The 23,372-nt window shown below is 39.8% G+C and overlaps 1 protein-coding gene across 4 annotated transcripts in view; it reads right to left on the minus strand.

The window, feature by feature from the left end:
• PHKB (phosphorylase kinase regulatory subunit beta) overlaps positions 1-23,372 on the minus strand; it is a 160,426-nt gene that overhangs the window by 74,165 nt on the left and 62,889 nt on the right. For all 4 annotated transcript variants that reach the window (XM_070760256.1, XM_070760255.1, XM_070760258.1 and 1 more), the window contains 6 exons: positions 23,167-23,230; positions 19,463-19,558; positions 15,010-15,207; positions 10,618-10,675; positions 6,896-6,973; positions 3,611-3,769 (listed from right to left, as the gene is read on the minus strand). In XM_070760256.1, coding sequence (XP_070616357.1) covers positions 3,611-3,769; positions 6,896-6,973; positions 10,618-10,675; positions 15,010-15,207; positions 19,463-19,558; positions 23,167-23,230 — 653 coding nt within the window. The remainder of the gene's footprint in view (positions 1-3,610; positions 3,770-6,895; positions 6,974-10,617; positions 10,676-15,009; positions 15,208-19,462; positions 19,559-23,166; positions 23,231-23,372) is intronic.

Genomic DNA, 23,372 nt, shown 5'->3' on the forward strand with positions numbered 1-23,372 from the left:
CATTATCTTGACTTTTCTTTTAATTCCCTGAATACAATTAGGACAGGACAGGACAGGATGGAATAGGAAAAAGAAAGGAAAGGAAAAGAATTGGAATGGGAATACGAAGGAGTGGAGTGGAATGGAAGTGAGTAGAGTAAGAGTAGAGTAGAGTAGGGTAGGGTAGAATAGAATAGAATAGAAAAGGACTAGAATAGGAATTACTGTTGACTTACCTGAACATTCTTCACTGTGTGCTGCATGGAGAGTCCAACATGTGTCAACTCTAATTGGTTGCTAGGGACTGAGTTTTTATTTATTCAAATTGAAGAGCACCCTCTAACTGCCTAGCAGGTAAGTTTAAAACGAAGGAGTAGAAAGGAAGATAGTAAAGTCTGTATGTATCGAAGAGCAGGAGCAAGACTGCAAACCTGGCCAAGCCCGGATGGGTTTGGACTCTCCAAGCAGCACAGAGAGAAGACTGTTCGGGTAAGTCAATGGTACTTCTTGAGTGCACTGCTAAGGAGAGTCCAACATGGGATATGCCCAAGCTTAATTTGGAGTGGGTTCAGGCTGGACCAGGGGAGCATGAGTAGTGCAAACCTCTTGCTCTTGGATACATATGGACTTTCTACGCCTTTGTTTTAAACTGGCCTGCTAGGCAGCTAGAGGGTGCTCTTCAATTTGAATAAATTAAAACCCAGTCCCTAGCAACTGACTAGAGTTGAACCATGCTGGACTCTCCTTAGCAGCGCACTGGAGAATGGAATGGAATAGAATAGAATTAGAAATCTTTATTGTCATTTTAAGTGTAAACTAATCAACACACATTAAAAATGAAATTTCTTTGCATTCAGCTCTTAAAGGATAACCATTATGCATACACCCACATGCACACAAACACGTCACAGAGAAACATGACAGTCTAGTTCCAATAGATCATAGTCCATTTCAATCCCAGCATTCAAACAAGCAGCAGAGGGAGCTTAGTCTGAAAGATAATTTTCAGCATGTATTTATTTTTCCTCCAGAGTCCCTTGAAAAGCCATCTTGAAATCCAACAATGCACTGACAGGTAATGATCTTGGACGAAGACACTATGATAAGTCATGTGCCCCTATGCTCCCCGCCCTCACCCTTTCATTGTGCTTCAGACTTCAACATCAATAGCTTGAATTCCGCCCCCCCCCCCCCCTGTGTCTGTTTTCTTTTTGGATGTAATACGAAGCTACAGTTTAAACAAGATATACTGTCAATGTTCAAAGACAGACAAAGCAGTCTATGGGGAATACATCTGTCCAAGGCCACTAGTTTCGATGGAGGTAGGATGAATATCTCTGGATCATAGGTGCATCTTGATTGAAAACTGCCGCAGGACAATATGGAAGAGGAACGCTATTTTCCTAACCGTGCTAGGGAACGTCCCCCAAAATTATCTGGTTGGTAAAATGGAAGATGAACCAATGGACATTTGAGCCAAACAAAATGCATTGTTCTTACATTGTTAAATATGAGGGAGTTTGTTCTCAAGTTAATAAGCTATGGTTTACCAATTCTAGGATATCGTGTGCGATAGAGGCTCGAGAAAGCCATGATGGCATAGTGCAGTGATTTTCAACCTTTTTTGAGCCGCGGCACATTTTTTACTTTTACAAAATCCTGGGGCCACCAACCAAAATGACACAAAATGACACCCTAAGACACTCTCCTCTCTTTTTCCATCCCTGTCTCCTCCCCACCCTTGTGTGTGTGTGTGTGTGTGTGTGAGTGTATACACACTCTTGAACCATTTCCAAAAACAGGTGAGGGCTGGGTTTTTTTGTCTCTTATTCTTTGGGTGCTTTTTATCATATGCTTTAAATCAAGAGTCACTTCTCTCTCTCTTTCCTCTCATTCTCTGTTTCAATCATTTTCTCATTTCTCTTTTTTCCTCCCCTTTTTGCTCATTTCTCTCTCTCTCTCTCCCTTCCACTCCTTTTCTCTCTCTCTCTCTTGCTTTCTTTCTCTTTCTTTCTCTCTCTCTCACTCTATTGCCTTCTTTCTCTCTCTTTCTCTCTTTCTTTCTCTCTCTCTTTCTCACTCTCACTCTCTCAACAAAAAGTTGCAAGACCGGAACCTGAGCTTCCTTCTTCGTGGCATACCTGACCATGTCTCGCGGCACACTGGTTGAAAAACACTGGTATAGTGGTAAGAATGAGATGGAGCCTTGGTGGCACAGTGGTTAGAGTGCAGTACTGCAAGCTCCTTCTGCTGACTGCTGGCTGTAGTTCACTGGTTCAAATCTCACCACCGGCTCAAGGTTGACTCAGCCTTCCATCCTTCCGAGGTGAGTAAAATGAAGACCCAGATTGTTGGGGGGGGGCGATATGCTGACTCCGTAAACCACTTAGAGAGGGGTGTAAAGCCCTGTGAAGCGGTATATAAGTCTAAGTGCTCTTGCTATTGTGATATTACAGGTTGACTCTGCCCATTGACAGGAGTTTGTGTTGTGGCCGGCCAGCTGCCAGCAGAACTGGAGGCAGACTCGAATGATGAGGAGGTTGGGGAGGAACTTGGGCCAGTGCTGGAGGGCTGGGGAAAGCTGTGATGGATGCTCTGTGTTGGATGCAGAGCTAGAGCCAGGGCTGTCTGAAATTTTCCAGCCACCAGAGAGACAGCTGCCTTTGGAAGCTGATATGAATGAGGACAAAGAACAGCTGGGGTCTGTTCCAGATGCTACATATCCACAGAGCAGTTGGAAGAGGTGAGCAACAGAAGACAAGGAGTCGACTCATGGAGCAAAGCAAAGCCCCTCCCTGGCTGGGGAATTAATAGAAGGAAAGGGGAGCGGTTGTCGTAGAAGACAACAGTTTGTATTTCTGAAGATTTTGCTCATTGGGTTTTGTGACTGCTTGACAGAACTGATAATGAGCCGGGGTGGCGCAGCAGGTAGAGTGCAGTACTGCAGGCCACTGAAGCTGACTTGTAGATCTGAAGGTCAGCGGTTCAAATCTCATCACCGGCTCAAGGTTGACTCAGCCTTCCATCCTTCCGAGGTGGGTAAAATGAGGACCCGGATTGTGGGCGCAATAGCCTAGCTCTGTTAAAAAAGTGCTATTGCTAACAGGTTGTAAGCCGCCCTGAGTCTAAGGAGAAGGGCGGCATAAAAATCGAATGAATGAATGAATGAATAAAAGAATGAATAAATAAATAAACAAACAAACAAACTTAATTTGCAGCCTTTCAGCCGGGAGCTCACGGTGAAGGTGGGGGAATGCAATTAATTCACAAGAGGTAAATAAAGAGGGGGTTTTCAGGTCAAGAAGTCCATTTCTTGTTTCTGCTAAGGCTGGGCAATAACAGTTCAATCCTCACCAGCTCCAGAGGGACTCAACCTTCCGTCCTTCCGAGGTCAGTAAAATGAGGACCCGGATTGTTGGGGGCAATGTGCTGACTCTGTAAACTGCTTGGAGAGGGTTGTAAAACACTGTGAAGTAGTATGTAAGTTTAAGGGTCATTGCTAAAAGATCCCTCAGTGATTCAGGGACTTCCACATGCAGCTTCTAAAACTCATAAAGTCACAACAGCTCAGGTGCAAATACACCTCATTCAAAATAGGAGGACATTCTGATTTTTTAGTAGATATACTTACCGAGAAGTTTGGCAATAATATAGAGGGACTGTCCCAACAGAAAAAACTTTCCATCCCGTCCGTGGTTGCTAGGAAACCTTTTTTGGCTGCCAGGATTTTTCTTTTCCAGTTCAACAAAATCAGCAGGCACGTGGTAATATTTAGGTACAACCGGATAGCCTGCAAATGTTAAAATAGACTAGTTAAAGAGGGATGGTAATATTTAGGTACAACCGGATAGCCTGCAAATGTTTACTGTAAATAGACTAGTTAAAGAGGAATGGTAATATTTAGGTACAACCGCATAGCCTGCAAATGTTTAAATAGACTAGTTAAAGAGGAATGGTAATATTTAGGTACAACCGGATAGCCTGGAAATGTTTAAATAGACTAGTTAAAGAGGAATGGTAATAGTTAGGTACAACCGCATAGCCTGCAAATGTTTAAATAGACTAGTTAAAGAGGGAATGGAGGGACATGGGCAGTTCGGGGGGGGGGGGGGAACCAATGTGAAAAATAAATAAATAAACAGTCGTACGTCGAAATAAGTGCCAAAAACGAAGCACAGGCAATGAAGCAAGGCTACCGGTGCTAATAACCATTCTGTGCGGCAGCTCACTAAAGATACAAAACACCATCTCGATTTACACCTTGAGTGAACAGATGCAATGCCTATGAACTGGTTCTAGGAGGAGGAGGGAGGGAGGGAGGGAGGGAAAGATAATTTTGGACAGATGGAAAAGACTGTGCTTTTTTTTTTTTTAGACATACCGCTGTTATGCTACGGATCAGAAATATTTACAACTGCTATTAGCGAAATGAAAAGCCATAATGAAAAAGGAGCTCAGGAATGATACAGAAAAAAACTTCATCTGCATTCTCCAATACAGCGCTTTAAACCCGATTTCTCAATATACTGTTTGTTTATTTTAACATTGTCACATATACTATGTGATGGTGTTAAAAATTCAGTGTATTGAGGGATCAGATTTAAAGCACCATACTGAAGAATACAGATGAGGTTTGTACCTCAAATACTTATATCTTTTCAGATATCTATCCATATCCATATCTATATCTATATCTAATCTGCATCTATCTAATCTGCATCCATCTAATCTATCTATCTATCTATCTATCTATCTATCTATCTATCTATCTATCTATCTATCTATCTATCAATCTATCTAATCTATCTATCTATCTATCTTATCTAACTATCTATCTAATCTATCTATCTATCTATCTATCTACCTACCTACCTACCTACCTACCTACCTACCCACCCACCCACCCACCCATCCACCCACCCATCCATCTATTTATTTTCGGATGTAAACCTATATCTGAAAATATATAGGTATTTGGGGTACAATTATTTGTATTAATAATGCCTTGCAATCAAGATGTGTTTTGAAATGTTTATATATACTGTATGTATGGTATGGTTAATATTACATAATGCAGTGGGACATTGGCAGGGATTTAAAATAGAAAGCATAGGCCACCATGAAAAATTGTAGGATCATTTTCTAGAATGATTCTAAAAGGTGGGAAACAGAGGGTAAGAGCTAAAATAATTCACTGCAGTTGTTTTAATTAGCCAGTTTGTTTTAGCTAAACAAAAAGCAGCAGGCAAACCATGAATGGAGAAGAGTCGGCAGATTAAGAACAAAAGGACCATTTCTATAAGAGATGCTCAACGATTCATTTCCATTATGTTGGAAGGGAATGCTTCTATTATATTGATGTGGGAAGAAGGCGATCAGATCACAAAGGTAATTGAAATGGGAGTCTTTTAAAATGAACTCAGAGCTCATTTCAGACCCGCAAATTCCATTTGAGACAGGTGAAAAAAGGTCTCTCCAATTTTCCTATGAAAAATGGTCTCTCCAATTTTCCTATGTAAATTAAAGGGAATACTGTGTTCAGTTCTGGAGACCTCACCTACAAAAAGATATTGACAAAATTGAACGGATCCAAAGACGGGCTACAAGAATGGTGGAAGGTCTTAAGCATAAAACGTATCAGGAAAGACTTAATGAACTCCATCTGTATAGTCTGGAGGACAGAAGGAAAAGGGGGGACATGATGGAAACATTTAAATATATTAAAGGGTTAAATAAGGTCCAGGAGGGAAGTGTTTTAATAGGAAAGTGAACAAAAGAACAAGGGGACACAATCTGAAGTTAGTTGGGGGAAAGATCAAAGGCAACATGAGAAAATATTATTTTACTGAAAGAGTAGTAGATCCTTGGAACAAACTTCCAGCAGACGTGGTAGATAAATCCACAGTAACTGAATTTAAACATGCCTGGGATAAACATATATCCATCCTAAGATAAAATACAGAAAATAGTATAAGGGCAGACTAGATGGACCTGGAGGTCTTTTTCTGCCGTCAGACTTCTATGTTTCTGTGTTTCTAAGTCTGCATCTTGCAGTGCCTATTTTGTCATGAAGAAGCGCCAAGACCAAGTGTAAGTATACTTGGTCTTGGTGCTTCATCATGACAAAATGATGAAACAGCTTCTAGACCAGTGGTTCTCAACTTGGGGGTCAAACGACCGTTTCACAAAGCTCACCTAAGATCAGGGGAAAAGACAAATTTCCCATGGTGGTTAGGAACTAAAACTTCTATTCTGGTGCCTGGGAACATATTTTTACAATCCGACCAATCAGGCATTTACAGTGTGGGTGTCCCTCTGACCTTCCTGCCAATCAGCCTAAAGCTCTATTGGGAGAATTGGCGCTAGACTTATGGTTGGGGGTCACCACAACACGAGGAACTGTATTAAGGGGTTGCGCATTAGAAAGGTTGAGAACCACTGTTCTAGACCAACGTTTATCAATTTTGGCAACTTAAAGATGCGTGGACTTCAACTTCCAAGAATTCCTCAGCCAGTTGAAGTCCACCCATCTTAATGTCACCAAGGCCAAAAAAACATGGTTCTAGAAGACCAAGAAATGTTACTTCCTTTGCAATGACCAACTACTATGGCTCCACTCCCCATTACTCAATTTACCCATTCTACAATAACTTCTTCAGGATGGTTTGGTCTCATGTACTGTACAATGTGGTTATACATAACAAAAGAAGGAGGCAGCTAATGACTCTTGATATTTAAAGAATGGATATTTCATTCACTAGAGGCTCATTTGAGAAAAGAAATTAATGTGATACCATATTTAACCTAGATTGGAATTCTACCGACAAGTACTTGAGTCTTTTTCTGGCTTTGGACTTGCGTTTGTTACATTGATTGGAAACATGCTTGAAGATTCCTGATCCAGAGATCTCCATACCTTCAGCTGATTGTTGTAATAAAGGATCCAGAAGGCTCTGGTATTCTTTCACTTGTTCACAGTTACCTCGGAAGAATCCTAAAAGCAATCCAAGGACATTTTATTAGCAAGACTCGTCCCTTTCTAGTTGACTCAGTAATAATGAAAAAGCCCATCACCATTTCAGGGAGCCATTGTCAAAGGTAAGGAGCCTTTATTTTCAAGACGGAGGCGAGAAACATCACTGAGGACTTTCTCCTTTCCGACAAATCCATTTGCCATTTCATTCGAACCGCCCATCATGTAAATACATTTCTTCAGAACTGCAGAAAAAACAATTGCTGCCAACCTGCCTTCCATTGAGGACCTGTACAGTGGTACCTCGACATATGAGTTTAATTCGTTCCAGACCCGAGCTCGTAAGTCGATCAACTCGCATCTCAAACGAATGCCTTTAGACTTTGTTTTTTGCACTGAGATAACTGGAAGCAAGGAGATTCTTGCACCACCTAGTGGAAGCTCAGCTCGTATCCCAAATTTGAGCTCGGGTGTCGGACAGAAATTTCACTTGCGTCACGGCTCGTAACCTGGAATACTCACATGAGGAGCAGCTCGTATCTAGAGGTACAGTGTTCCCTCGATTTTCGCGGGTTCGAACTTCGCGGAGCGTCTATACCACGTTTTTTCAAAAATATTAATTAAAAAATACTTCGCAGCTTTTTCCCCCTATACCAGTTTTTCCCGCCCAATGACGTCAATATGTCATTGCCAAACTTTCGTCTGCCTTTGAAAAACATTTTTTAATAAACTTTAATAAACATGATGAGTAATAATCTAAATGGTTGCTAAGGGAATGGGAAGTGGTAATTTAGGGGTTTAAAGTGTTAAGGGAAGGCTTGGGATACTGTTCATAGCCAAAAATAGTGTATTTACTTCCGCATCTCTACTTCGCGGAAATTCGACTTTCGCGGGTGGTCTCGGAACGCATCCCCCGCGAAAATCGAGGGAACACTGTACTACTGTATACTGCACGAGTCAAAAGCAACAGAAAAAATTGGGGCTCAATTGTGGTTGTAAGTCAAGGAATGCCTTATGCCGATAGAGCTTACATTTTGCCCTTGGGTAGGGCTGACATGGATAGACCAGGGCTTAATCCTGCTACTCCTCAATTTGGCAATGGACACCAAACCAAAATTGTGGTTTGCAGCAGATGAAGATCAGAAAAAGCCATATCAGAAAGGGGGAAGATGGAAGGGTAGACGGGAGGGATGGCTCACAAGCTATTTTCCTACTATAAATTTCTCTCTATCCTATATGGGCATACGTATAATTTTTTCATGGATTATACTGTAATACCCACCACTTCCATAGTTTGAAAATAATTTCCGTGGTAGGTAGGGGGTTATGAAACACCAGATGGATTTCCTGCAGTTTTGCCACGATTACAATGTTAGGCTTTGATCTGTACAGAATTTTCTTTTAGTGACATTTGTCTATAATTCACACTTTGACAGCTGTTTCATTTCCCCTTTCCAGGGGGAGAGGGAGGGGTTGGGTGGGAGGGAAGGCTGGAAACTTTGTGGGTTTCAAATTCTGCATTTCCTTGAAGATAAAGGTCACGAAGGAGGCGGGGGAAATCTCTTTGAAGCTACACGAGATTTTCAATAAAAGTCATTCATTCTATTGCAACCATAGGCGGATCTCTGAAAATCCAAAACCAAGTGGCAGGTATTGTAAGCAGCATTACACTAACTAGATGCTCACATGGGAAGATCTATTTAAAGCAACCTTCTGTAAGTTCATTGACCTGGCTGGGAATGATGGGAGATGAGCTCCGATTATTTCCTGTTGTACTTGTTAAAATTGATAAAAGAGGCTCTTATAGGAAACACAACACTGTTTCTGCACTAGAGATCTCCCAAATGTTTTCAGAATTTCCAAACCATAAAGGAAAAAGAATATTTTAGCTTGCTACCTTTAATTGTACACAAACAATTGCTGTGTTTGCAACAAAACACAGTGAGAAATAAAGCTTGCCACAAAAAATTAATTTATTCCATAAAAGATAAAGATTTCCCTTGTGCAGCCACATTTGACTGTACTTAAATGACTGTTCAATCTCTTCCTAAAAACCTCCAGTGATGCGCCCACGATTTCTGGTGGCAAGCTGTCCCACTGGTTAATTGTCCTCACTGTTAGGAAGTTTCTCCTTAATTCCAGACTGCTTCTCTCTTTGATTAGTTTCTATCCATTGTTTCTTGTCACATACACACCCTCTTTGTGGCAGACCCTCAAATACAGTGGTGCCTCTACTTAAGAACGCCTCTACTTAAAGAACTTTTCTAAATAAGAACCGGGTGTTCAAGATTTTTTTTGCCTCTTCTTAAGAACCATTTTCCACCTAAGAACCCGAAATCCTGGGAAATTTGAGAGCAGCACGAAGGCCCGGCCAGTTTCCTGCCATTCCCCCTTTAATCCCAGCCATCTTGGGCTTTTCTGGGCTGCCAGAGGAGCCTTTCGGTGGCACTTAAGTAAGGGGCGAGTACAAGTGCACTAGAGTGCCTTCCGTCCCCTCTCCTATTGCTCTCCTATATCTCCTATACCTTTCTTCTATTCCTATATCTCTTCTTCTATTCTTTCATTGATATGTTCTATTCCTATATCTTCTTTTCTATTCTTTCTTAGATATATTTTACTATGAGTATCTCCTCTATAACTTTCATCATGTATTTTACTATGTGTATATAGATATATATACGTCCATTACCCTGGGGGGAGAATCATTGACCCCCTCAGAGAAGGTTCGCAACTTGGGCGTCCTCCTCGATCCACAGCTCACATTAGAGAAACATCTTTCAGCTGTGGCGAGGGGGATGTGTGCACCAGTTGTGACCCTACTTGGACCGGGAGTCACTGCTCATGGTCACTCATGCCCTCATCACCTCAAGGCTTGACTACTGTAACGCTCTCTACATGGGGCTACCTTTGAAAAATGTTCGGAAACTTCAGATCGTGCAGAATGCAGCTGCGAGAGCAATCATGGGCTTTCCCAAATATGCCCATGTTACACCAACACTCCGCAGTCTGCATTGGTTCCCGATCAGTTTCAGGTCACAATTCAAAGTGTTGGTTGACCTATAAAGCCCTTCATGGCACCGGACCAGATTACCTCAGGGACCGCCTTCTGCTGCACGAATCCCAGCGACCAGTTAGGTCCCACAGAGTGGATCTTCTCTGGGTCCCGTCAACTAAGCAATGTCGCTTGGCGGGACCCAGGGGAAGAGCCTTCTCTGTGGCGGCCCCGGCCCTCTGGAACCAACTCCCCCCAGAGATTAGAACTGCCCCCACCCTCCTTGCCTTTCGTAAAAAACTTAAAACCCACCTCTGCCACCAGGCATGGGGGAATTGAGATCCTCTTTCCCCCTAGGCCTTTACAATTCTATGCATGGTATGTATATGTATGTTTGTTTTGTATATTAATAGATTTTTAATCATTTCTAATACCAAATTACTATTGTACACTGTTTTATTGTCGCTGTTAGCCGCCACGAGTCTCCGGAGAGGGGCGGCATACAAATCCAATAAATAAATAAATAAATAAATATACCCACTAAAACCCTCATTGTGTATTAGATAAAATAAAATAAATAAATAAATAAATAAATAAACACATCCATCCATTTATTTCTGCACATTTACAACCCTCTTCCCTGACACAGTAAGAACACAAAAACCACACTTACCATCGATCATCATAAAAATAAAAAAGAGAGGAAATTCGCATTCAATGCCATCGAAGAGCTGAAAGTTGTTTTAAAAAGAAAAAAGAAATAAATATATACATATATAAAAGGTGTGCTGCAGTTTTATTTACGGAAACATATTCAAGCAATCTATTACAAGTTCAAAGGAATGAAAGATACACATGAAAACAAATTATTCTTTTTAAGTACGACAACAACTTACACGAAGAAAGGAAGGGGAGGGGGAGATAATTCATCTGTCTATATTTAAAAAAAAGAAAGAAATCCCAACCCTTTCAAAATGCGAAACCCACAATTTTATGAGTAAGATTTATCGCACCGTGCTTCTCTGCAAAGTAATTCCATTTAAATTAAAAAATAATATGAAAAGAAAAGTGAAGTTAAAAAAAGGGGGGACTTCATTGAGACAGCTCTTAATGAAAGCATTAATATTCAGTGCCATATCAAAAATTTTATTATTAATACACTTCAGTCTGTAGCCAGCTGTGAAATTAAATAAAATGATAAATAATGTGACTATCTGTGACAGGAAAGAAACCATACATTGAGCTTGAAATGCAAACGCAGTCACCTTTTAAACAAATCTTTCAGGAAGAAAAACGGGCTGGTGCAATATATTAAGTATTGCACATCAAACTGCACTAAAATAGATGGCAAGGAAGTGCCAAAGTTAAATAGCTTGTATAGAAACATAGAAACATAGAAGTCTGACGGCAGAAAAAGACCTCATGGTCCATCTAGTCTGCCCTTATACTATTTTCTGTATTTTATCTTAGGATGGATTTATGTTTATCCCAGGCATGTTTAAATTCAGTTACTGTGGATTTATCTACCACGTCTGCTGGAAGTTTGTTCCAAGGATCTACTACTCTTTCAGTAAAATAATATTTTCTCATGTTGCTTTTGATCTTTCCCCCAACTAACTTCAGATTGTGTCCCCTTGTTCTTGTGTTCACTCTCCTATTAAAAACACTTCCCTCCTGGACCTTATTTAACCCTTTAATATATTTAAATGTTTCGATCATGTCCCCCCTTTTCCTTCTGTCCTCCAGACTATACAGATGGAGTTCATGAAGTCTTTCCTGATACGTTTTATGCTTAAGACCTTCCACCATTCTTGTAGCCCGTCTTTGGACCCGTTCAATTTTGTCAATATCTTTTTGTAGGTGAGGTCTCCAGAACTGAACACAGTATTCCAAATGTTTTGTTATGATTTGTTTAGCTTCTTTCCACTCCAGCTGATACATCAAAGCAATGGACATTTTCTTTGGGTTATTTATTTATTTATTTATTTATTTATTTATTTATTAGATTTGTATGCCGCCCCTTTCCGTGGACTCGGGCCGGCTCACAACACAATAAAACAATTCATAACAAATCTAATAATATACAATTTAAAATTTAAAATAGTTAAAAAACCCCATTTTTAAGCAGACTTACCTACAAACATACCATACATAAAACTACATAGGCAAGGGGAGATATCTCAGTTCCCCCATGCCTGACAACAAAGGTGGGTTTTGAGAAGTTTACAAAAGGCAAGGAGGGTAGGGGCAGTTCTAATCTCTGGGGTGAGCTGGTTCCAGAGAGTCGGGGCCGCCACAGAGAAGGCTCTTCCCCTGGGGCCCGCCAACCGACATTGTTTGTCAAACATGCAACAACATCAGGGGAATATGGAGAATGGCCAAAGAACACGGAAAGAGCATCTAAAACTCAACTTTTCTTCGTAGATTGGACAGAACGAAATCACGTTGAAGTTGAATGCAAGGGAGGAAAGGCCTTCTGGGCTACTTGTCCATGCAATGGGACAACTTGCCCTGGCCAACTCATCACGGGCAACTCGCCAGAGGACAATTCGCTGTGGTCAACTCTCTACAGGACAATTCGACCGTTCAAATTCAATTATTTAAAATAACAGCTTGGATTTTTGTCACTCACTTTTCAGTTTGTCCTTTCTTTTGCATCCCTACTTTAATGATTCTATTCCATCAATTTATTTTTGTGTGTGTGATTTTTTTTTAATTTTTCCTCCACAATTTCTATCTATCTATCTATCTATCTATCTATCTATCTATCTATCTATCTATCTATCTATCTATCTATCTTTCTTTCTATCTTTCTTTCTTTCTATCTATCTATCTATCTATCTATCTATCTTTCTATCTATCTAATCTATCTATCTATCTATCTAATCTATCTATCTATCTATCTATCTATCTATCTATCTATCTATCTATCTATATATATATATATCTAAATAATCTATCTATCTATCTATCTATCTATCTATCTATCTATCTATCTATCTATCTATCTATCTATCTAATCTATCTATCTATCTATCTATCTATCTATCTATCTATCTATCTATCTATCTATCTATCTACCTACCTACCTATCTAATCTATCTATCTATCTAATCTATCTATCTAATCTATCCATCCATCCATCCATCCATCCATCCATCCATCTATCTATCTATGAAGGTCTTAGCATATTCGGGTTTCTTCCCATGTAAGTTTCAGAGACTCCTGGCAACGTTTCAACAAAGACCCACTTGTCATCTTCAGGTTGGTGTTTTTGGCCTTGTGCTAGGGTGAACATACACTTCATACCTGTACCTGTGAAAATCTACGAAAACAAATATCTATCTATCCCCCCCTCCCTCCCTCCCCCCCCCTCCCTCCATCTATCTATCTATCTAGAAGCAGCGTGAGAAAATATTATTTTACTGAAAGAGTAGTAGATGCTTGGAACAAACTTCCAGCAGACGTGGTAGATAAATCCACAGTAACTGAATTTAAACATGCCTGGGCTAAACATATATCCATCCTACGATAAAATACAAGAAATAGTATGAGGGCAGACTAGATGGACCATGAGGTCTTTTTCTGCCGCCAATCTTCGGCGTTTCTATGTTTCTATGTTTCTATGCTTCTATCTATCTATCTATCTATCTATCTATCTATCTATCTATCTATCTATCTATCTATCTAATTTAATTCCACCCATTTCTTGATATTGGTGTGCCTTTTGCCCTATGGCAAGTTAGCCACGGCGAGTTGTCCCGTGGTGGGTAAGTTGGCCATAATGACCTGTGGTGAGTTGGCCATAGACCCACATGTCCTGCCCTCTGACTTTCTGTCTCCCTACAGATATGTTATATTTTAGAATAGGGTGCATGGCTCAGGTAATTCTTCATCACACGGGCAGAATACAAATGATATACTCTTTGTCCCTTTGTATCAGTGACCAATTGAAAATGAGCTAAAGGAATACATACTATCACTTGTACGTATATAAAATAGCTATGAGTTGAGCTTGGCCACTGGCTATCCAGTCTGTTGTTATTAACTAATGGATCAATGGCCTATACAGTTTATACATGGTATGTTTGTGTGTATGCTTGCTTTTAATAATGGTTTTTTTTAGTGTTTTTTAAATTATTAGATTTGTTCTTACATTGTCTTTGTTATTGTTGTGAGCCGCCCCGAGTCTACGGAGAGGGGCGGCATACAAATCTAATTAATAATAATAATAATAATAATAATAATAATAATAATAATAATAATAATTCCAGTGTGTCTCAATGTTTATCTCCATCCTATGACTTTCTGGAAATTCAGGACAATGGGTGTGTAAGGGAGGTATACTTTGAATTTTCAGAAAGGAAGAACTATGATGATATCAACAATAACTCAACATTAGTCCTCTGTTGTTGCTGTTGCTGTTAATTCAGCTATAAGAGTGCTGAAGAGTTGTCCTTCTCTAGCAGCTTGAAAACAGACGATATAAAAAGCATTGTTAAATCTGCACTCAGCAGTTGAAGAGTCATGCCGGTACTCTGCAAGTATTAGCCATCCGACATTCAGAATCAAGCTAATTGGCACTGTAAATATTACTTAAAGTGGGCAAACCTGGAACTAAACAATGTCGTCTGGCGGGACCCAGGGGAAGAGCCTTCTCTGTGGCGGCCCCGACCCTCTGGAACCAACTCCCCCCAGATATCAGAGTTGCCCCCACCCTCCTTGCCTTTCGTAAGCTCCTCAAAACCCACCTCTGTCGTCAGGCTTATAGAATTTATACATGGTTTGTTTGTATGTGTGATTGGTTCTTTAAATTGGGGTTTTTTACATTATTTTTAATATTAGATTTGTTTACATTGTCTTTTTATTGTTGTTAGCCGCCCCAAGTCTGCGGAGAGGGGCGGCATACAAATCTGATAAATAAATAAATAAATAAATAAACTTCTTTCCCTAGCCGTTGTAATAAACAGAGATTTTTTTAAAAAGAAAAGCCCACAATTTTTGTACACTAGCATTTACGAACACATATTCATTCTTTCCCGTATCATAGGAACAAGATCATTACCTTAATTTCTGCCGGTTTATAGTACTGCCGATTTTTGTCCTCCAACGCAGTTCTATAGCCATCTCTCAAAAAACGCTTAAATCCATATTTCCCTTTGAGTTTCCTAACTATCTTATCAATTGTTTGACTGTACAAAGCTTCATCGTCCACAGCAAATGCAGGATAGCCAATGCAAGGGAGGAGAGCAGCATCCGTGTTCTAGAATAACAAAAAAAACCCAAACCCCGTACCTAAATAACAGATGAACATTCTCAATTCAATACCTCTATATCAAGGGTCCCCAAACTTGGCCTCTTGAAGACTTGTGGACTTCAAGTGGCCAGGTTTGAAGACCTCTGCTTTATATGGTATCTACACATTCAAGAGGTCACACATAGTAACCCCAGTGCTCTGAGTATTTCTCTTTTAAAAAAAAAAAAGAAGGTTTTTTTATTGAATTTTCTACATTTAAAAACCGTAAATTCAATTTTTAAAAAAAATACAGTCATACCTCGTCTTACAAACGCCTCATCATACAAACTTTTCAAGATACAAACCCAGGGTTTAAGATTTATTTGCCTCTTCTTACAAACTATTTTCACCTTACAAACCCACCGCCGCCGCTGGGATGCCCCGCCTCCAGACTTCCGTTGCCAGTGAAGCACCCGTTTTTGCGCTGCTGGGATTCCCCTGAGGCTCCCCTCCATTGGAAACCCCACCTCCAGACTTCCGTTGCCAGCGAAGCAGCCATTTTTGCGATGCTGTAATTCCCCTGCTGTGATTCCCCTGCAGCATCGCAAAAACACACAAGTCCGGAGATGGGGTTTCCCATGGAGGGGAGCCTCAGGGAAATCCCAACAGCGCAAAAACAGGCGCTTCGGCTGGCAAAAGGGTTGAATTTTGGGCTTGCACGCATTAATCGCTTTTCCATTTATTCCTATGGGAAACATTGTTTCGTCTTACAAACTTTTCACCTTAAGAAGCTCGTCCCGGAACCAATTAAGTTTGTAAGACAAGGTATCACTGTACTTTATTAAATATGTACATTAAAAAAGAAAGAAAACGAAGAACAAATAGAACAACAATACAACATTTGATATGTACATATAACATACAACAACAAAAATAAAGCATCATGCTTTATACATGGATTATTTGATATCATAGCTTAGTATTATCACCTGCTATATAGCAGTGTAATTAGGTTGCAGCTCATTCATTTATAATAATATTTTCCCTTCATTGGTTATTACACATATATACATCTTGTTAATTTTCCTATTAATATGTCCATTTTTTTGTTTCATTTTCTCAATGGTATAATAGTGCCTTATGTTAATAATATTTCCTCTTAATATCAATTGGATTTTTCTCGCTAAATTTAATATTTTAAATAATTTTATCGTTATTCCCATTTTTCTTTTCTTTTGTTTTGTTTTTCGCAATCCAGACATACCAAATTCAATTTTACAGCTGTCCATTATCGGTGACCAAACTTTTTCCATTTCTCCTTTTAACTTGTAATGTTCGTACATTTCATAATTCCTACTTACATTTACACCTTTACATCTATCATAATATTCCAATAGTTATAACTTTACCTTCTGTTTAAACTGTCAACCTATCATCACATTTCAAAATATCCATATACGTGTGTGTGTTTATGGGTATGTGTGTAACATTTTTTTGCTGATGAAGAAAAGGAAGGGAGACTAGTATAGATCTATTTCAAGCTATTTTGCTCTCATCAGCTAGCCATACCCTTACCTGGGGAGTCTGCCCATAAGGCAGTAGCTTTAACCTCTAGACCACAGGTTCTCCTCCTCTCAGCTTGTACCAGGGAAGAGTTAGATGTTTTTTCCCCATCGAATCACCCTGGTATAACCAAATATGGGAGGGAGCATACAGATTCCTTTTTGCCTCTCGGCCCCTCCAGGGGCCATATTCAAGGCAGGGACCGCCTTCTGCTGCACGAATTATCTCAGGGACTGCCTTCTGCTGCATGAATCCCAGCGACCAGTTAGGTCGGTCCCACAGAGTGGGTCTTCTCCGGGTCCTGTCAACTAAACAATGTCGCTTGGCGGGACCCAGGAGAAGAGCCTTCTGTGTGGCGGCCCCGGCACTCTGGAACCAGCTCTCCCCAGAGATTAGAATCGCCCCCACCCTCCTTGCCTTTCGTAAGCTTCTTAAAACCCACCTCTGCCGCCAGGCATGGGGGAACTGAGATACTCTTTCCCCCTAGGCCTTTACGATTTTATGCATGGTATGTCTGTATGTATGTTTTGGTTTTACAATAAGGGTTTTTAACTGTTTTAATATTGGATTGTTATATGCTGTTTTTATTACTGTTGTTAGCCGCCCCGAGTCTACGGGGAGGGGCGGCATACAAATCCAATAAATAAATAAACTAAGTTTTTATAGCCGACAAACTATATTCTATATGTGCAACATATTTTTGCTGATAATGAAAAGGAAGGGAGACTAGTATAGATCTATTTCAAACTATTTTGCTCTTATCAGCTAGGAAGGAAGGAAGGAAGGGAGGGAGGGAGGGAGGGAGGGAGGGAGGGAGGAAGGAATTGTAGACTTCAGAGAAACAAACGTAACATGCAAGGTGGAGATCCATTGTATACCCAATGAGACCAACTTTCTTTGCTTTATCTGCAACAACTGCAGAGACATCAAAATTGAAACCACAAGGGTTTTTAAATAAAGAAGTATGTATCTACATTGGAATGTTTACAATGACTAGAGCTCTGAAATATTAAAATATTATAATAAAACAAAGCAATGTTTAGCCAGTTCACTGACAGGGTGAAGAGATTTTACTGAGTACACAATCAAGGGTTGGGAGTTTTGTTGTATTTTTATACTATAAGCAATCTCTCTAAGAGACATTTTGCAATGCAAGTTTGCAAACAAAAAGTGATTATGTTATTAGTAAAAGCAGTCTTAGGTTTTTCTCTCTCATCTCTTGCTTTTGATTCGTTTTTTTAGGCTCACCACTTTATGTACTTTTTTATGCTTTACATAATTTTGGTTACTCCAGAAAGGAAAAGATGATGCTATTTTATATTGTGTACTGCGCAAAAAAACCCCCAACCCAACAACCCTGAGTAAGCTTATAAACTAAATGACTATTCGAGTCCCTGGAAAAGATAAAAAGTTCTTAAAACAGAGGAGACTATACAGAGAATAAATTTAAATCTTTTGTTGCTTCCAGAAAAATATGGGTGCAATAAAATTAAAGGAATTGTGAGATTAAATGAATTAGATTAAATTAATTAGACTATGAGGATAGTCCCAATCTTTAAATCTGAAGAAAATTGGGGATGTCTTATTTTAGGGTTCTGTGGCAAGAGAAGGGTATTGCAAAATCCCCACTTTTATATGTATATATATTTCCTTGGGGCAGCAGTGAGAATAGTTTGCTGGAATTGTCCAAAAGCAGCATGCTAAGCCAGCCCATTTTAAGATAATGAAATGGAATGTATTGTTATGCTAATGAGAAGTATCTAATGCAGAAATGGCTTTTGGTGAGCCTTAAACCCGATAGAAAATATTATCCCCAAATCCAAGTATAACTATTAGCCCCCCAAATAATAAATTACATATTCCTAACCTAGAAGGGTTCCCGGATTTTAAAAATTGAAATGGAAATTGAATGTACAATAAAGAGAAATAAATGGGGGGGGGTCTTTCTCATGCACTAGAGATGGTATGTCCCAATCTGAAACCACAACAACACAAGAGCACACAACAGATTTAAGCTTAATATTAACTGCTCCAAACTTGACTGTAAAAAATATGACTTCAGTAACCGAGTTGTGGAAGCGTGGAACTCATTACCGGACTCCCTAGTGTCATCCCCAAACCCACAACACTTTACCCTTAGATTATCTACAGTTGACCTATCCAGATTCCTAAGAGGTCAGTAAGGGGCGAGTACAAGTGCACTAGAGTGCCTTCCGTCCCCTGTCCTATTGCTCTCCTATATCTCCTATACCTATCTTCTATTCCTTTATCTCTTCTTCTATTCTTTCATTGATATGTTCTATTACTATACCTTCTTTTCTGTTATTTCTTAGATATATTTTACTATGAGTATCTCCTCTATAACCTTCATCATGTATTTTACTATGTGTATATAGATATGTACCCACTAAAACCCTCATTGTGTATTGGACGAAATAAATAAATATAAATAAATAAAATAAAATAAAATAAATAAATAGATCCACCTAATTATTGCTTAGTAACAAATGGTCGCAATAGGAAAACTTTTTAAAAACTTTATTTTCCCTCTTATAACACTTATAAAAGATGAATCTGCCACAAGGAAGATCTCTTTTACCCAGCTCTTTCTGAAAAAGACCTGGATTCTAATCCCGTCAAACGACAAACCTTATTAAAATGGATATTAAAAGGTACCCCCACGAACTCCCTCTATGTTATACGTTAACATTTTGCTTACGTGAGATCGTGATTCGCGAGGAAGCAGTGAGCAAAGGGTTTGCCGGTTCCGATTATGAGCATCAAGATCCACGAAGATGACAGACCACGAACAACCCTGCAGATGGAGCAGAAAATTAACGCTAAACAGGACATGTGTAGCAATAACTGGAGTGGTCCATTATTATTCACAAAGGGTACAAATTGTGCACATAGTTAGGTTGCCGAAGGCAATCATAATCCGGTAATTTCAAACAGAGGATGGCATTTACAAGACAAATACAGTGGTACCTCTACCTACAAAACGCCTCTACTTATGAACTTTTCTAGATAAGAACCAGATGTTTCACGATTTTTTTGCCTCTTCTCAAGATACGTTCCGAGACCACCCGCGAAAGTCGAATTTCCGCGAAGTAGAGATGCGGAAGTAAATACATTATTTTTGGCTATGAACAGTATCCCAAGCCTTCCCTTAACACTTTTAAACCCCTAAATTTACAATTTCCCATTCCCTTAGCAACCATTTAGATTATTACTCACCATGTTTATTTATTAAAGTTTATTTAAATTTTTTTTTATTAAAGGCGGACGAAAGTTTGGCAATGACATATGATGTCATTGGGCGGGAAAAACCATGGTATAGGGGGGAAAAGTATTTTTTAATTAATATTTTTGAATTAAGTATTTTTTAATTAATATTTTTGAAAAACCGTGGTATAGACTTTTCGTGAAGTTCGAACCCGCGAAAATCGAGGGAAACACTGTATTTTTCTATGCACTACCTGACAATCTTAATTTTAACTATTCTGATTATCTCTAAGAGTTGACAGCTATTGATTTTTTGGAGGGGGAATGCTAGTAGTTTTTCCATCTGTCAAAAGAAACGCATGAGTCCTCACTTAAACTTGTGTATTCAAAAACAAAATTTAAAAAAGAAACATATTCCCAGCTTTCAAAGCCCAGCAGAGGCTAACAACCGCAGATTGTTTTTGTAAGATGCGCAATTAAGCTACACTGCTCCTTAACACAAGCAAATTGCTCTCAAACGTGTCTTTATTCAATTAGATATTTTCAAGTGCTTGATCAATGGAGATATGAAGAAAACTACCCTGCATATTTAATTATATGCATTTTGCAGCAATTCGCTTTGTGGTAAAGAGAATTTATAATAAGAGAAAGAGAGTATTGGGCAATTAATCCAGATCAAAATATAAGATTGAACAACACATGGACAAACATTAGGATCCCAATGGACCTGTTCATAGACAATGAGTTTCCATCAGGAGGTAAAGAGGTTATTCCTTCAAGATCTCTGAAAGATCTACTGATATTTGGATAAGACATTCAACATCCCAAGGGCCTACAAGATTCTCTCTGTTCCCTCCTCTTTTTCAGGAATCTTACTTTGGTACATTTCTGATTAGCGCTTCCCATTAAAAAATATGACAAGCATATTTAATATGTTAGTGTAACACATATATGGAGTGTACACTGTTGAATAGAGCAGTGATTTCCAACCTTTTTTGCGTTGCGGCACATTTTTTACATATACAAAATCCTGGGGCACATTGAGCAGGGGGGAGTGGGGGGGCTAAAAAAAAGTTTGGGAAAAAAATATCTCTCTCTTCCTCCCTTTCGCTCTATTTCTCTCCCTCTTTCTCTCTCTTACTTCCTTCCCCTCTCTATCCATCCCTCTTTCTTTCTTTCTCTCTTCCTTCCTTCCTTTTTTTACTCTCTTTCTATCTCTCCCTCCTTCCCTGCCTCTCTTTCTCTCTCTCTTTCTTGCTTTCTTTCTCTCTCTCTCTTGCTTTCTTTCTCTCTCTCTTGCTTTCTTTCTCTCTCTTTCTTGCTTTCTTTCTCTCTCTCTCTTGCTTTCTTTCTCTCTCTCTTGCTTTCTTTCTCTCTCTCTTTTGCTTTCTCTCTTGCTTTCTTTCTCTCTCTTTCATTCTCTCTCTCTTGCTTTCTCTCTCTCTCTTTCTCTCTTGCTTTCTTTCTCTCTCTCTCTCTCTTTCTCTCTCTCTTGATTTCTCTCTCTCTCTTGCTTTCTTTCTCTCTCTCTCTTGCTTTCTCTCTCTCTTTTTCTCTCTCTTGCTGAGCTTAACGGCACACCTGACCATGTCTCGCGGCACACTAATGTGCCATGGCACACTGGTTGAAAAACACTGGAATAGAGCATCTATTTGTGTTAGCCTGAGGAGGCTACAATTGGGAGAATGGTGACCTCAACCCCACAATTCTCTTTCTCTCTCACACACACACACACACATACACACACCCCGATCAGTTGCTGGAGCAACCACAACAACTGGAAAAGTTGTCCTGGGATGGTAGGCCCGCATCCGTTGCCAAGGCAACGCTAAGCAGATTCCAGGAGCATCTCTAGGAGCACTGGGGGAAGCAGCATTGAAAAAAAGCCAGCTTAGTTTAAAATAGATCAAGACAGCAGAAAACATATTGACTCCTAAGGGAAACTAAATTCTCCTTGTGCACACAGACCTTGGAAATCAAGGGGCACATCTACAAAGCAGCTTCCTTATCATAAGGAGGCTTCGTCCCATGCCTAAAAAGTGTCTCTCTGGCTCTGACTTGGACATGGGCTCAGTTAAAATCAGAGGAAAAGAAGCTAGGCATAAGGCAAGAGACGGTTTTGGCAAACAAGGCTAGCATTGGTATCAAATCACCAAGCAGGGCTGTTTTACTGTCATAGCAGACTTTGACTCCAAAACCTCTAGCCTCTTCTAGAAGTGCAGATTAACAGAGTTGGAAGGGAACTTGCAGGTCATCTAGTCCAACCGCCTGCCCAAGCAGGAGACCTTTTACCTAGGATCGAACTCACAAACTCCTGATTGTGAGGCAAGGGCTCCTCCTCTAGGCCACAGCATCTGGGGTAATGCATACAAGGAGGAGGAGGGGAAGTAGCAGAAGGAGAAGGAAAGAGAGGAGGAGGAGGAGAAGGGGAATGGAGTCAAGAAGAAAGAGGAAGAGAAAAAGGAGAAAGAGAAAGGAGGGAGATGGAGTTGGAGAGAAAGAGGAGGAAGAGGAGAAGGAAGGGAGATGGAGTCAGGAAGAAGGAGGAGGAGGAGGAGGAAGAAGAAGAAGGGAAATGGAGCCAGAAAGAAAGAGGAGGAGAAAAAGGAGAAGGAGAAGGAAGGGAGATGGAATCCGAGAGAAAGAAGAGGAGGAGGAGAGAAGAAGGAAGGGAAATGGAGTCAGGAAGAAAGAGGAGGAGGGTCACAACCAATCACCACTATCATCATCATCATCATCATCATCATCATCATCATCATCATCATCAAGCAAGACAGAACTAGACCATATTTTGGGAAAATGAAAGAAAAGTTGTGGATATAAGGGAAAAAACCAACAATCGAGGAAGTGCACCCGTTAATGTATTCAATTATCAAAGGGGAAGGTAGACGGGGCTGATAAAAACAAGTGAGGGTCATGTGTATTGGAAAACTGAAAACAAAATAAACTATTTGTAAAACTGTCTGGCCTAATTTAACAGGGATCAAAATGACCAGACAGTATGTGGCCATGAAAGAGCTATAACCGTGAACTGAGAAAATAATAACTGGGGGAAACTAAGAGACTTACAGACTGGAAATATTTTATCATGTGAATATTAGACACCTTTTGATGTGCAGTGAAAGCAATTTACTATAGAACAAGCAGTTAATTAAAAATGAAGAATGAACAAGTCCTTAAATAGTTCTACTATTGTACCTGATTGCCGAAGAGGTTGAATCCGTTAATTGCTTCTAGAGCAGCTTTTGCCAAGCCGACAGAACTGAGAAAGGAAAGGAAAGAGACAGAGAGAGAGAGAGAGGAAAAATGTTTGTTATGCTTACAACTCTGGAAATAAAAATTCTGCTCCCTAAAGGCTGGCTTCTACATCAGATAATTTCTTGCTGACAGCTTAAAAGAAAAAT

This window comes from Erythrolamprus reginae, chromosome 9, assembly GCF_031021105.1.
Source record: "Erythrolamprus reginae isolate rEryReg1 chromosome 9, rEryReg1.hap1, whole genome shotgun sequence".
NCBI lineage: Eukaryota > Metazoa > Chordata > Lepidosauria > Squamata > Dipsadidae > Erythrolamprus > Erythrolamprus reginae.